This window comes from Stegostoma tigrinum, chromosome 39 (assembly GCF_030684315.1).
Source record: "Stegostoma tigrinum isolate sSteTig4 chromosome 39, sSteTig4.hap1, whole genome shotgun sequence".
Classification (NCBI taxonomy): Eukaryota; Metazoa; Chordata; class Chondrichthyes; order Orectolobiformes; family Stegostomatidae; genus Stegostoma; species Stegostoma tigrinum.
This window is the reverse complement of record NC_081392.1, coordinates 12,119,917-12,133,557: the sequence shown is the minus strand read 5'-3', so window position 1 is coordinate 12,133,557 and position 13,641 is coordinate 12,119,917. Positions and strand designations below refer to the sequence as shown.

General features: G+C 45.9%; 1 protein-coding gene across 2 annotated transcripts in view; it reads right to left on the bottom strand.

Moving 5' to 3' along the window:
* Positions 1 to 12,950, bottom strand: part of prkd2 (protein kinase D2) — a 168,851-nt gene extending 155,901 nt beyond the window's left edge. For both annotated transcript variants that reach the window (XM_048522410.2, XM_048522411.2), the window contains exon 1: positions 12,458 to 12,950. In XM_048522410.2, coding sequence (XP_048378367.1) covers positions 12,458 to 12,661 — 204 coding nt within the window. In that variant the 5' untranslated portion in view covers positions 12,662 to 12,950. The remainder of the gene's footprint in view (positions 1 to 12,457) is intronic.
* Between the last annotated feature and the right edge of the window lie 691 nt (positions 12,951 to 13,641).

Below are 13,641 nucleotides of genomic sequence, written 5' to 3'. Positions count from 1 at the left end.
GTTTACGCAACATCATTCAAATACAGCAGCGGCTTTGAGCTTTTCAAAACAATATTCACTTCGATCCCCACTTTCATCAACAATGCAATTATTGCTTGTACATGCAATCTGGCTAGAACCTGGTGAGGTTTTTTTTTGAGTATTTGTGTTTAAACGAAGTTCAGTTTGCACCAAAGTGAACAGAACTGTGGATTCAAATTGAAAACACAAAAAAAAAGTCAAAGGAGAGCTTTGGTATCTTGTGCAAAATTACAATTTAAATACCCCGTCGTCATAACTGTCTCCCAGTTGGTAGCACAGGGTAACAAAGTGTGGAGCTGGATGAACACAGCAGGCCAAGCAGCATCTCAGGAGCACAAAAGCTGACGTTTCGGGCCTACACCCTTCATCAGAGGCAGACCTCTGATGAAGGGTGTAGGCCCGAAACGTCAGCTTTTGTGCTCCTGAGATGCTGCTTGGCCTGCTGTGTTCATCCAGCTCCACAGTTTGTTATCTTGGATTCTCCAGCATCTGCAATTCTCGTTGTCTCTGGTATCAGATGGTCGTAGGTTCAAATCCCACTCCAAGGATGAAAACACACACAAGTCCCAGACAAAAATCTGCTGTGCAGTACTGAGGGAACGCTGCATTAGTCAGAAATCTGCAAGACTGACACGAGACTCCCTGGGCAGCTGCCCCACCCCGGCTCTGAAACAGCAGGCCAGCCCCAGAGGGGGCAGAGAAAGCGTTTCAGTGATCCCCCTCAAGGCCTCACTGGGGAAGTGCGACATTCCCACAGACACCTGGAAATCACTGGCTCTGAGACCGTCCAAAGTGGTGGAGCATCCGGGGAGGCGTCAAATATCTCGAGACTTCCTGTCAGGAAAAAGCGGAAGCCAGCAAAAAAGGAGTGAGCTGCCTCACCAACACCCCACCTACACCATCCCACGATCATTTTATGCCCAAGTGTAACACAGCCTGCGGTAACTCCATTGGTCTGTACAGCCACCTACAGACTCACCCTGAGAGTGAAAGAGAGTCATCCTCATCTGCAAGGGACTGTCAGTGATGATGAGGATGATGAGCAGTCAGAAGTACTGTGCTTTTGATAAGACATTAAGCAGAGTCTCATCTGCCCACTTCAAATAATTTGGAAAGAACCCAGTTAGAGTGTCACAGAATCAAACCCTTCACTTCACTCAATCCATACCGAACATAATCCTCACCTCAACTAGTCACACATCTCTTTATACATTTCTTGTTCGTTTACTTATCTAAATGCCTTTCAAACATGGTAACTGTACTTGCATCCACCAATTTCTCTCGAAGTACATTCCTCACATGAAACACTCTGTTTAAAACAAAAAATTGCCCCCATGTCATTTTTAAGTCTCTCTCCTCTCACCTGAAAAATATGATTCCTTGCCTTGAAATCCCCCACCCTCGGGAAAATCTACCTGCCATTCACATTATCTATACCCCTCCAAGTTTATAAACCTTTATTAAAGGTCATTCTTCAACCTCCTACAGTCCAATGAAAAGTGCCCCAGTCTACCCAGCTTCTTCTTATAACTCAAACCCTCCATTCCTGGCAAATCTTTTCTGAGCCCTCTCGTGCTTAATAATGCCCTTCCTATAACAGGGCAACCAGGACTGGGCACAGTACACCCCTTAAAAATGTGCCACCTACACTTGAAATTCCCCATCTTACGGAAACGACAATTACCATTAACTCTATCTATACCTCTCATTACTTTATAAACCTCTCTAAGGTCACCTCTCGACCTCCTACGCTCCAGAGGAAAAAAAACTTTCCTTACAACCCAAACCTTCCTTACCCTGCAACATCCTGGTAAATCTCTCCCGAATCCTCTCCAGCTTGACAATATCCTTCCAATTACTGGGGACAAGAGCTGGACACACTATTCCAGAAGAGGCCTCACCAGTGTCCTGTACAACCTTAACAGGACTTCCCAACTCCTACACTCAGAGGACGGAGCAATGAAGGCAAGCGTGCTAAATGTTTTCTTAAACACCTTGTCTACATGTGACGCAAATTTCAAACAAATATATGCCCGAAACCCTAGGTCTCTCTGTTCTACGACACGACCCAAGGCCCTGCTTTGAACTGTATAAAAGTCCTGCCCTGTTTGTTTTACCAAAATGCAATCTCTTGATCTTGGAGAAGGGCAGTGGAGTTTTTTTTGTTTATTCCTTCATGTGAGGTGGGCATCATGGGCATTTGTCACCCATCCCCCCTTTGCCCTTAAATTGAGTGGCTTACGAAGGAACTTCAGAGGGCCAGTTAAGAATCACAGATAGGCAGGACTAGGTAAGATTTCCCTCCCTAAATGCCAGTTAATAACAATTCGACTGTTTCTCTTCCTATCTCTCTCCACAGATGCTGCCAGATCGGAGTTCCTCCAGCATTCTTGTTGCAAATCTCCAGCAGCATTTTACGACTATTTGAGTATAGTTTCATAGTTGCTCATTACTGAAACTAGTTTTTTTAAATTTCAGATGTTATTGATTTAATTGAAACCATGTTCGCAAAGCATTAACTTGCGCCTGTGGATTACACAGATTGCCACGATTCCAATGTTATCACCTGAATTTTGGGCCAATATTTATATCTCAACCAATGTTAGACCCTTTTCTGAAGCAGGGTCGAGGCCCGAAACGTCAGCTTTCCTGCTCGGCCTCATCCAGCTCCACACCTTGTTATCTTAAGCCCTAACGTGACAGCATGATGACCAGATAATATTTGCTACAGCTGGCTACCCAACTTCTATGTTGTATAGTGAGCACTACACTTCAAAAATGTAGCTCAACATTTGGATAGCACAATAACCCAGAAAGGTTACACTCTCAGACTCAAATCATTCCTTTGTCGACTAGTCTGTAAATCAAATGGTCCAGGTTATAACACTAGGTCAAGGGGCTCTTGTGGTCTAATTGTAGTGTGCCTACCTTTGGACCAGGAGGTCTGGGCTCAAGTTCAGACACATAAGTTTGCGTCACCATAGATAGGTTGGTTAAGAAGGCATTTACCATGCTTGCCTTCATTGCACAGACCCTTGAGGGTAGGATTTGGAACACCACGTCGAAATTGTACAGGACACTGGTGAGGCCTCTTCTGGAATATTGCGTCCAGTTCCGGTCACCCTGTTATTAGAACGATATTATTAAGCTGGCAAGGGTTCAGAAGAGATTTACCCGGATGTTGCCAGGAATGGAAGGTTTAAGAGTGAAAAAGGAGAGGCTGGGACCTTTTTTCACTGGAGCACAGGAGGCAGAGGGATGACCATATAGAGGTTTATAAAATCTTGAGGGGTATAGATACGGTGAATGGCTAGTATCTTTCCCCTAGGGTGGGGGGTTTCGAGGCTGGCGGCACATTTTTAAGGTGTGGGGCAAAAGATTTAGAAAAGACATGAGGGGTAACTTTTTTTTTAGAAACAGAGTGGTTCGTGTGTGGAATCAACTTCCAGAGGAAGTGTTGGATGCAGGTACAGTTACAATGTTTAAAAGACATTTGGATAGATTAAGAAATTAAGAAATATTTGGAGCGATATGGGTCAGGCACAGGCATGTGGGACTAGTTTAATTTTGGATTATGGTCCGCAGGGACTGGTTGAACTGAAGGGTCTATTTCTGTGCTGTCTGACCCTATGACTACGATTCTAAGCCCTATCTGCTCCAAAGGTGTGTTGCCACATCACCGAACAGGATGGTGCTTAATAAGTTTCTACAACATTAGGGCAGTGCTGTGCTACAGAATGCAATGACCTGCTGCAGATCACACTATTTTAGGCACATGTCGATTTTTTAAAAATCCAGAACACCTTACGTACGCTCTCACAATCCAGGGAGAAATATTTTTGTGTATATGTTTAACCCTGCAAACATCTACCTCCAGTCATTAATCAAGACAAAAAAACACTCAATGATCAGTCAATCACTCGGCTTTGTTTTATCACTTACTAACAAACGTCCGATAGGTTAAAGGTCACTTGCACACACACTGTGCAACCAAGAACCACAGAATCTCACAGGAGGTTATTAAATCCTTCATATCTCTGTCAACTCACAGTAATTAATATTGAGACTCTTCAGAGGTCACAGACTGTGTTTATTACGCATTCTTTTATCTGCTAACCAGGAATGGAGTTTTCTGCATCTGGTTTCCCCAGTCAGTCACACTGCCTTCATCAACTGCACTTTTGGCAGCTCAGCGGTTAGCACTGCAGCCTCACAGCGCCAGGGGACCCGGGTTCGATTCCACCCTCGGGCAACTGTCTGCGTGGAGTTTGCACATTCTCCCTGTGTCTGCGTGGCGTTCTGGTTTCCTCCCACAATCCAAAGATGTGCAGCTTATGCTTAAAAACTGCCCCACTTAGTGTCCAGAGATGTGCAGGTTAGGTGGATTAGCCATGGTTCAAAACCCCATGCAGGGTTAGACGATGCGGTGGGATGCTCTTCAGAGGGTCGGTGCAGACTCAAGAAGCTGAACAGCCCCTTTTCTGCCCTGATTCTATATCTGGGGTTACCGGAAGCAATTGTGGTGCATTACAGCTTAATCAGGAAGTCCAGGTGGCTTTGACAGTGTGCATTTTACACCATTTTGCAGTCTAGAGCTACTATCTCCATCACTTGGTCAAACAGGACTCTTTCCCACTGTTACCACCCGCCATTGGCGTGTGCTGGCAAGATTCAATACTGTTGGATGTCCCAGGATTGGCTGCACAATCAGCTCACCTTCTGTTAACCATCCAGTCCCCGAGTGGAATTTGAACCATGAGCACCTAACTCAGAGGAAGCTACACACTGTAGCACAACAGCATGAACAGCTTCAGTTCGAACACTTCAAACAGAACCCCTTTCCTGTAGCCAGGCATCGCTACAAGTCTTAACTCCGCTTTCCCAGCGTCACTTTCATTCCCTTATTGCTCAAAACACTAGCCAGCTCAGTCTCCATTACACACAACGACCAAATGTCTACATTTTGAGGAGAGAAGTTTCTCATGTCTAGATTAGATTCCCTACAGTGTGGAAACAGGCCCTTCTGCCCAACAAGTCCACACCGCTTCTTGGAGCATCCCACCCAGACCCATCCCCCTATAACCTGGACAATTATGGGCAACTATGGGCAATTTAGCATGGACAATCCACCTAGCCTGCACACCTTTGGACTGTGGGGGGAAACCAGAGCACCCGGCGGAAACCCACACCGACACGGGGAGAATGTGTAAACTCCACACAGACAGTTACCCGAGGCTGGAATCGAACCCGGGTCCCTGGCGCTGTGAGGTTACAGTGCGAACCACTGAGCCACAGTGCCGCCTCTATGATACTTCTAGATGGACAACACCTCCCTTCGTTCTTGACTCTCAGCCCAGAATGACTTATCAATCGCAGCCACAACTGTTTGGGATCTTGCTGTATGAAGACTTCAAACAAATCGGTCGGTTTTGAGTGCCAGCAGTGAGGCGACACCGGTAACATTTTGAGCTGTCATAATCTTCGAGCGGCACTGAAACCAATAGTGGTCTAACACCCAGGACCCCAACACCATCCAACATTAGGAACTCAAGACTTGAACCTGCAGAGTTCTGCCTCAGAGGAGAGTGTGATCTCTGCACTGAGTGGATTACAGAACGGTGTGACTACTTCTGCATGGTGCTCTTCATTTTGCTGCAAAACTGACAAGAGCGAGAGAAAAGCATCAAAACCCTAGCCTTAAGTCAACATGTCATCACCGAACAAAACCATAAATTAGAACAAAGACATGCATTTACAGACTGCCTTTAGCTGCAGTAAAACCTTCACCCCTAAGGCTCAAGTTTCACTTAGGGATGTGACCAATAAAAAAAAAGAGGCTAACGCTCCAGTCCATTCTTGAGGGAATGTTTTACTTTCAGTACTCGGGCACAAAGGCCTCAGCTGTACGTTGAGTTGGACTCACATATTGCCACGGGACCTAACCTTCTGGAATACTGCATTCAATTCTGCGCTCACCTGCTGTCGGAAAGATGCGGCGAAACCGGAAAGCGTTGGAGTGTTTCAGCTGCAAGGAGATGCTGAATCATCTAGGGCTATTCTCCCTGGAGAGTCGGAGGCTGAAGGGTGAGCTTATAGAGGTTTACAAAAATCACGAGGGGCACGGATAGGGTGAACAGCCGAGGACTTCTTCCCCCCCCAGAGTAGGGGAGTCAAAAACTAGAGTGGCATAGGTTTAAGGTGGGAGGGGAAAGATTTAGAAGGGACAACTTTTGCAAGCAGGGCATGATATGTGTATGGAACGAGCTGCCAGAGGAAGTGGAGGAGGCTGGTACAGTTACAACATTTAAAAGGCATCGGGATGGGTACATGAATAGGACACATTTAAAGAGATGCAGGCCAGATAGGACTAGATTAATCTGGAATTAATCTAGAATATTTGGTTGGCATGGATGAGTTGGACCGAAGAGTCTGTTTCCGTTCTGTACATCTCTCGGACTCTCTGCGTGTGGATTGCTTCTCCCTGGAATCCTGGCCAACATTCGTTCCTCAGTCAAAATTCACAAGAAAACAGAAATATTCACGATCATGTTGCTGTTTGTGGGTTCTGGCTGAGAACAAACCAGCTGTTACATTTCCCCAAACTGCAACAGCTAACCCACTTCAAAAAGAAAACAAAGGGTCAGGACAGCTGGGTTTTTTTCTGCTTTTGTTTAAAACATTGAATGGTTTTTAAGAAAGAGTTAGATGCAGGGTTAGAAGGGATGACAGGGCATGGGAGAAAATCAGAACAGGGGACTGACTTGGATGAACAACCATGATCACATAGAATGGGGGAGCAGGCTTGAAGGGCTGAATGGCCTCCTTCTGCTCTTAGTTTCTATGTTTAATGCAAGTAATTGCCTGGAAAGTTACCACCAGTAAAATCACAGGCTCTGACACCTTGGAGCTCCATTAAGTGTTGCAGGGAATTAGTCTCATGATAAAGCCGAGAGATGACAAACCACTGGAATCTTCCCTAACACTCTACAAATATAGTGCTGTGCAAGTTTTAATAAAAAAGAAAAAACTCCTGCTTTAGCAGTTTAACATCTGACAGCACAACGTGCCCTCAGCAACCTCAAGACAAGATTGTCTGGAGTGAGACTGGAACTCACTACCTTTCTGACTCAGAGGCAACTGTGCTACCCACTCAGCTACTGCCAACACCGAACAATGTCTCAGACAGAGTCTGGATGTCATTGATCGAGTCTAAATATTATTCACCTACAGTAACAGATAGAACAGGGCTTTTTCTTCCTGTTTGCATTCAATGTCAAGTTAGGAAACGGGAAAAGGATCCAATTGTGAACCAACAGATCCAATACTGACCTTTCACGTAGGTAAGATATTAAGACGGATCTAGAATCCAGTTAGGTTCAGTCATACAATCAGTATCTTGCATCCAATGGGCTCCTAATGAGCAAGTTTCCTTTCTGCCCAGGGTTAAAAGAATTCAATAAGCACCATGATCCTGGTTGAGAGATAAATGTCTGTAAAGACTGGCAGCAGTGGGAGGGGAGGATGCCAGACTGAAAATGAGGAGTGCTAGATCACACCCAGCAGCACCGAAAGGGGCAGTCAGGTGGCTCAGTGGTTAGGTTAGCACTGCTGCCTCACACCAGGATGTGGGTTCAATCCCAGCCTCGGGTGACTGTCTATGTGGAGTCTGCACATTCTCCCCGTGTCTGTGTGGGTTTGCTCCAGTTTCCTCCCACAGTCCAAAGATGTGCAGGTTAGGGTGGACTGACCGTGCTAAATTACCCATAGTGCCCAGGGATGTGCAGGTTAGGGTGGATTGGCCATGCTAAATTACCCATAGTGCCCAGGGATGTGCTGGTTAGGGTGGACTGACCGTGCTAATTTACCCATAGTGCCCAGGGATGTGCAGGTTAGGGTGGATTGGCCGTGTTAAGTTACCCATAGTGCCCAGGGATATGCAGGGTGACAGGGATAGGGTGAGGGGCGCGCGGGAAACGGTTGGTTTGGGTGGGATTCTCTTCAGAGGGTTGGTGTGGACTTGATGGGCCGAATGGTCTACTTCCAAACTGTAGGGACCTTCTGATTCTATGAAAAGAGCTGTAGATTTTGTTTCTAATATAGTCATAATATTTTTCATTGGTGGAAGGGTGCCTGTATTAAAACAAAATGCACAAGTATCCCAGAGTCCTGCCCTCTGACTAATATTTCCTCCTGAACAGCTGAGGGTTGGTTTTGCTGAAGGGGCTTTCAACAAACCAGTGTGCAGGAGATGTTTCCATGTTTATCTTTTTTTTGGGGGGGTCGGGTGGGTGGGGAATGGTGGGGGTGGCTTCATTGGAAAACAGTCGCTCAAAATCCAAACAGGGGAATTCGGGAGAAACATCTGGGATTGTTTGTATGGATCCAAAGGGAATGGCAAGACCACTCTGAAGCAGGGTCACTGGTCCCGAAACATTAACTCTGTTCTCTTTCCACAGATACCGCCATGCACACTGAGCTTTTCCAAGCAATTTCTGATTTGGTTTCTGATTTCCAGCATCCACAGTTCTTCGGTATTTCTGATAAAGACCTGACAACATCTCATCTGAATGTTGGCACTGTCGACAGTCCAGCACATCCTCTGTCCTTAAAGCTTTGGCCTAGGTTATGAGCTCAAGTCTTTGGATGAAACTTTAACCCAGAGGCAGGAGTGCTACTAACCAAGCCACAGCTGCGATCAGGGAGTATCTCAGTTTGAATTTCACACGTTGAGAAAGTTTTGCAAAAAGTTGACAGTATTTCCGAATACTTGAGAGTGTTTTCGAAAGACCAGTTTTGTATTACGGGCTTAAAAATGAGAAAACTAGGAGGGAGCAGTGGCCTAGTGGTATTGTTGCTGGACTGTTAATCCAGAGACCCAGATAATGCTCTGGGGACTTGGGTTCAAATCCTGCCACGGCAGATGGTGGAATTTGAATTCAGCAAAATATCTGGAATTAATCATCTAATGATCATGAATCCATTGTGGATTGTTGGAAAACCCCACCTGGTTCACTAATGTCCTTTAGGGAAGGAAACTGCCACCCTTACCTGATCTGGCCTTCATGTGACTCCAGACCCACAGCAACGGGGGGTTGACTCTGAATTGCCCTCTGGGCAATTAGGGATGGGCAATAAATGCTGCCTGATCAGCGATGCCCTCATCCCATGAATGAATAAAGGAAAATAAAAACCTAAAATGGGAAGAGGAGGAACAGGAATGGACATTGGGACCATTAGAAAATGAGGTTGGAGAAGTCATAATGGAAAACAAACAGATGGCAGAGGAACTGAATAGGTACTTTGCAACAGTTTTCACAACAGAAGGAGAAGGAGCTGGGAAGAGGTCTGAAGGTGGATAAATTACCCCAACCAGATGGTCTACACCCCAGAGCTCTGATGGAGATCACTGCAGAGATTGTAGAGGCATTTGTGGTGATTTTCCAGGAATCACGAGTCAGGGAGAGTCCCAGGGAACTGGAAATGACTAATGTAACACGCCTGTTTAAGAAGGGAAGGAGGCAAAAAACAGGGAACTATAAGTTGGTTAGCCTGACCTCGGTCATTGTAAGATTTTAGAGCCCATTAGTAAGGATGAGTTTGCAGAGTACTTGGAAGTGCATGGCAAAATAGGGAAGAGCCATGTTGGACAAATCTGTTGGAATTCTTTGAGGCAGTAATGAATAATTCAGACAAGGGAGAGCCAGTGGACATGATCTATTTGGATTTTCGGAAGGCCTTCAACAAGGTGATGCATAGGGAGCTGCTAAAAATAAGAAGAGCCTACGTTGTTAGGGCAAGGCACTGGCATGGCCTGAGGGTGGGCAGAAGGCAGACAGTAGGGATAAAGGGGTTTCTGTCAGCATGGCAGCCTGTGACTAAAGAGTTTCACAGACAATGGTGGGACCACGATTATTCACGTTACACATTAACGTTGTAGATGAAGGAACTGAGGGCACTGTTGCTAAGTTTGGAGATGACAAAAAGACACATGGAGGGACAGGTAGTGCTGAGGAAGTGGGAAGGTTGCACAAGGACTTAGCCAAACTGGGCAAAGAAATAGTAAATAGAATACAATGTGGGGAAGTGTGAGGTTATGCGCATGCACCTTAGTGGGAAGTAGAGTATATTAGTTCCGAAAATGGGGAAAAGGCTTGGGAATCTGAAGCAGAAAGGGATTTCGAATAATACAGCAAGAACATCCAACACTCTGAGTCTGGAAACCAACCCTCACCCAGCAATCAACTACACACGATCTTTTCAAATTCCCTTCTTGAAAAGGAAAAAAGGAGAAAGGGGCATGAAACAAAAGTCTTCAGAGACACCGAAAGCATAAATCCTCAACTCTGAATAATCAATCGAGAATTGGTGCTGACACAACTTCACGTACTCGAACAAACTGTCGAAAGCAACAGCCTGAAGGGAACTGAAGAAAAATATTGTCATTGTCTCCTGTAATCCAGAATGGTGCCAGAAGCGTGCTTCGCTGGGTTTTTTTGACCCCCCCCGCCCCGAAGTATTTGCACAGTGCCTTGTCTCTGTGGGTCTGTAATGCACAGGAACTCTTCTTTTACAAAGTACACTTTTGGGTATGGGGAATATTAAAATTAGTGTCTCTTTTCTGCCAATCATTGAAAACAATTACCATCTTTCAGATGAGATGCTTTTCGGAGACTGCCCCTGCTCTCCCACGTGACTCTTCCCAAACTGATGAGAATTATTCCAGCAGAGCAGTTGATCCGTCCTTCAAAAGTATTTGTTTAGTCATAAGGGCAGTGGGCTATGAAAGGTGCTATGCAAACGTGGTTGTTGTTTTGGTTAACGACATCAACTTTAAGGTGAGCCATTAAACATCAGGATCTTTCTGGTGCAGTAGAACTGAACAGGCCAAGAACTCACCTCACACCCCCAAAGTTTTGACACAGTCTGGGAGTTGGTTGGTTCAAGTGGCTAACTCTTACAGTAAAGTGATGCAAATAGCATGGGTTCAATTCCCACATCAGTTGGTAGTCACCATGAAGGACCCTCCTTCCAAATTCTCCCCTCACTAGAGGCCTGGTGACCCTCAGGTTAAACCACCATCAGCTGCCTCTCTTATTCCAGAGAACAACTCTCCAGCCTGATAAAACTCAACTTCCATCAAATCGACTGCACCAAAAATCACATGAGCTGGCCATCTGTCTTCCAGCTGTCATTGGGGCTGGGAGAAGAACAAGTGTCTTTCCCCCCAGAGAGTGGGGGGGCCTGAGGAATTCTCTGCTGCAGAAAGTGGTTGAAGGCCAAAACATTGAGTGTTTTCAATATGGAGTTCGATATAGTTTGAAGGGCTAAAGGGAAGAGTTGGATGATCATTTTGAATGGGGGAAAGCAGGCTTGAGGGGCCGAATGGCCTACTCCTGCTTCTCCCAAAACTATCCGGGCAGAAGGTAATCAATAGCAGCGCAGAAAGACTCTTTTCTGCTTGACTTGCTTTTTTAAACCAAAAAAAAGGGAGAGAAGTTTTCTGAGAAGGGTTTCAGTGCATAGCCAGTACAGTTTCTGTATCAGGAGCATGGCTGTGTCCTGGCGTTTCCACAAACTGGGCGTGATCGACTACTGATCAATTTCATTTACGGAACGCGCATTTCAACACTTCAACTGGTCGGGATCCATCAAAACCCATCTGTACCCACCACCCCCAACCCCCATTCAAAATGATCATCCAACTCTTCCCTTTAGCGCTTCGAACTATATCGAACTCCTTAAAAATATTCAATATTTTGGCCTCAACCGCTTTCTGCGGCAGAGAATTAACCTCGTCACTAACAACGTGCAAGAATGAGAGAGAAAGCTGCCACTGCTAACCAAAAAGCCACTCTGAAAATACTAGAGGCTGGTCGAGAGTGAAACAGTGGCAACAAGACTATCAGGTTTCTAAAGGACAGATGTTTCTGACAGAGAGACACAACCCCAAAACAGCTGGAACAAACTTATTCGCTCCCCCCATCTCAAACCCCGTGTCATGCTCAAAGGGTTACAGAAACATGATTAAACACATCCGCAATATGGGGGGGGGGGGTGGGGGGAGAGAAATACTGCTTTAAAATATATTTGGAACTGTTGAGAGTGTGAGATACAAGCATTTACCGTGACACTGTTAAGCTCCTAGAACCTCTCGCAATGACAGCAAATGATTGCAAACCGCCAGATAAGGCACTTCTAAACAATAGGAGGGGGCTGACAGCTTCCAGCCGCACCACGCTGTAGAGAGGCACAGCAAGATCCCACAACCACAATCAAACCCAAGTTATCAGTTACACGCACAAGATTTTAAACAAATAATTCTCTTGTAAGTTTCCACGTGAAACTGACACATCCACAAAGTTGCACTAGATAAAATCGTGCACTGTGTAGTTCCCAAGCCAATCGTGTGTCTGCAAATTGCGAGTTAGATTCTTACCTTCTGATCTACGATGGAACAAGCGAGTTCCTTCACTCTTGCTAAAGTGTTGTCGTCACTGGTCGGGAGCAGGACGGATTCCCTGGTCAGCCCTATCTGGATGATGAACGAGGTGCCCAGGCAGCCGGACGGACAAGAGCTGGCGGTCCCCTGTCCCAGGCAAGGAGCAGGGCTCGTGGGGCAGGCAGCAGACGCAGAACTCATCACCTGCCCCTCCAGTGCAAGGCAATTCAAAGGCAGACAGGAGGGAAGGAGGAGTGGTGGGGCTACAGAGGTTGACGGAGGGGAGGGGCAGCAAGACTGCTTCGAAATAAAGGAAACTCAAGCAGCAGGCTCCAAGCAAAACTTCTTTCTTTGCTAACAATGAGTGAACTCACTCTGTTTTGATAGTTTAAACCCACAAAATGGCGTCAAATACAAAAAAAACAGGAAACACCCTACCCTCACTACCTCCTTCAATAACTTATTAGTCTGTTGTGCAGGGAGAGGGAGAAGGAGGGGACTCAGAGTTTGACAGACAGGGTTACAACTAATAACAAACTTTGTTATCGCTCAGAAAGAGGAGGGTCCACAGTCTGCGCCAGCAAATAAGGGCTGGAGGGTGGAAAGTCAGCTCGGAGACGCTGGGATCGTGTCTTTTTCCTCACCAGTTCTGAAAATAACGTTCTTTTTAATCTGGGGAAAGGCATTAGGCTGCTTTCTTCAACCTGATATTATTGCACTTTTTTCTTTTCCTGCCAAAGCGCCCCCCCCCCTCCTTTCAGAATCCAGTGACTAGTTCTCGTGTAAGGTAATAAAATGTGAGGCTGGATGAACACAGCAGGCCCAGCGGCATCTCCAGGAGCGCAAAAACTTTTGTGCTCCTGAGATGCTGCTTGTCCTGCTGTGTTCATCCAGCCTCACATTTTATTACCTTGGATTCTCCAGCATCTGCAGTTCCCATTATCACTAGTTCTTGTGTTTTTCTTTCTGAGAAAGGGTCACTGGACCTGAAACGTTTAACTCTGATTTCTCTCCACAGAGGCTGCCAGACCTGCTGAGCTTTTCCAGCAATATTTTTGTTTCTGATTTGCTGCATCTGCAGGTCTTTTGGTTTTATCTTGTTCTGCCATGGGGGTGTGGGTGGGGGACAGTATTTGACACCCATCCCTAATTGCCCCTTGAACTGAGTGACTTATTAGGGC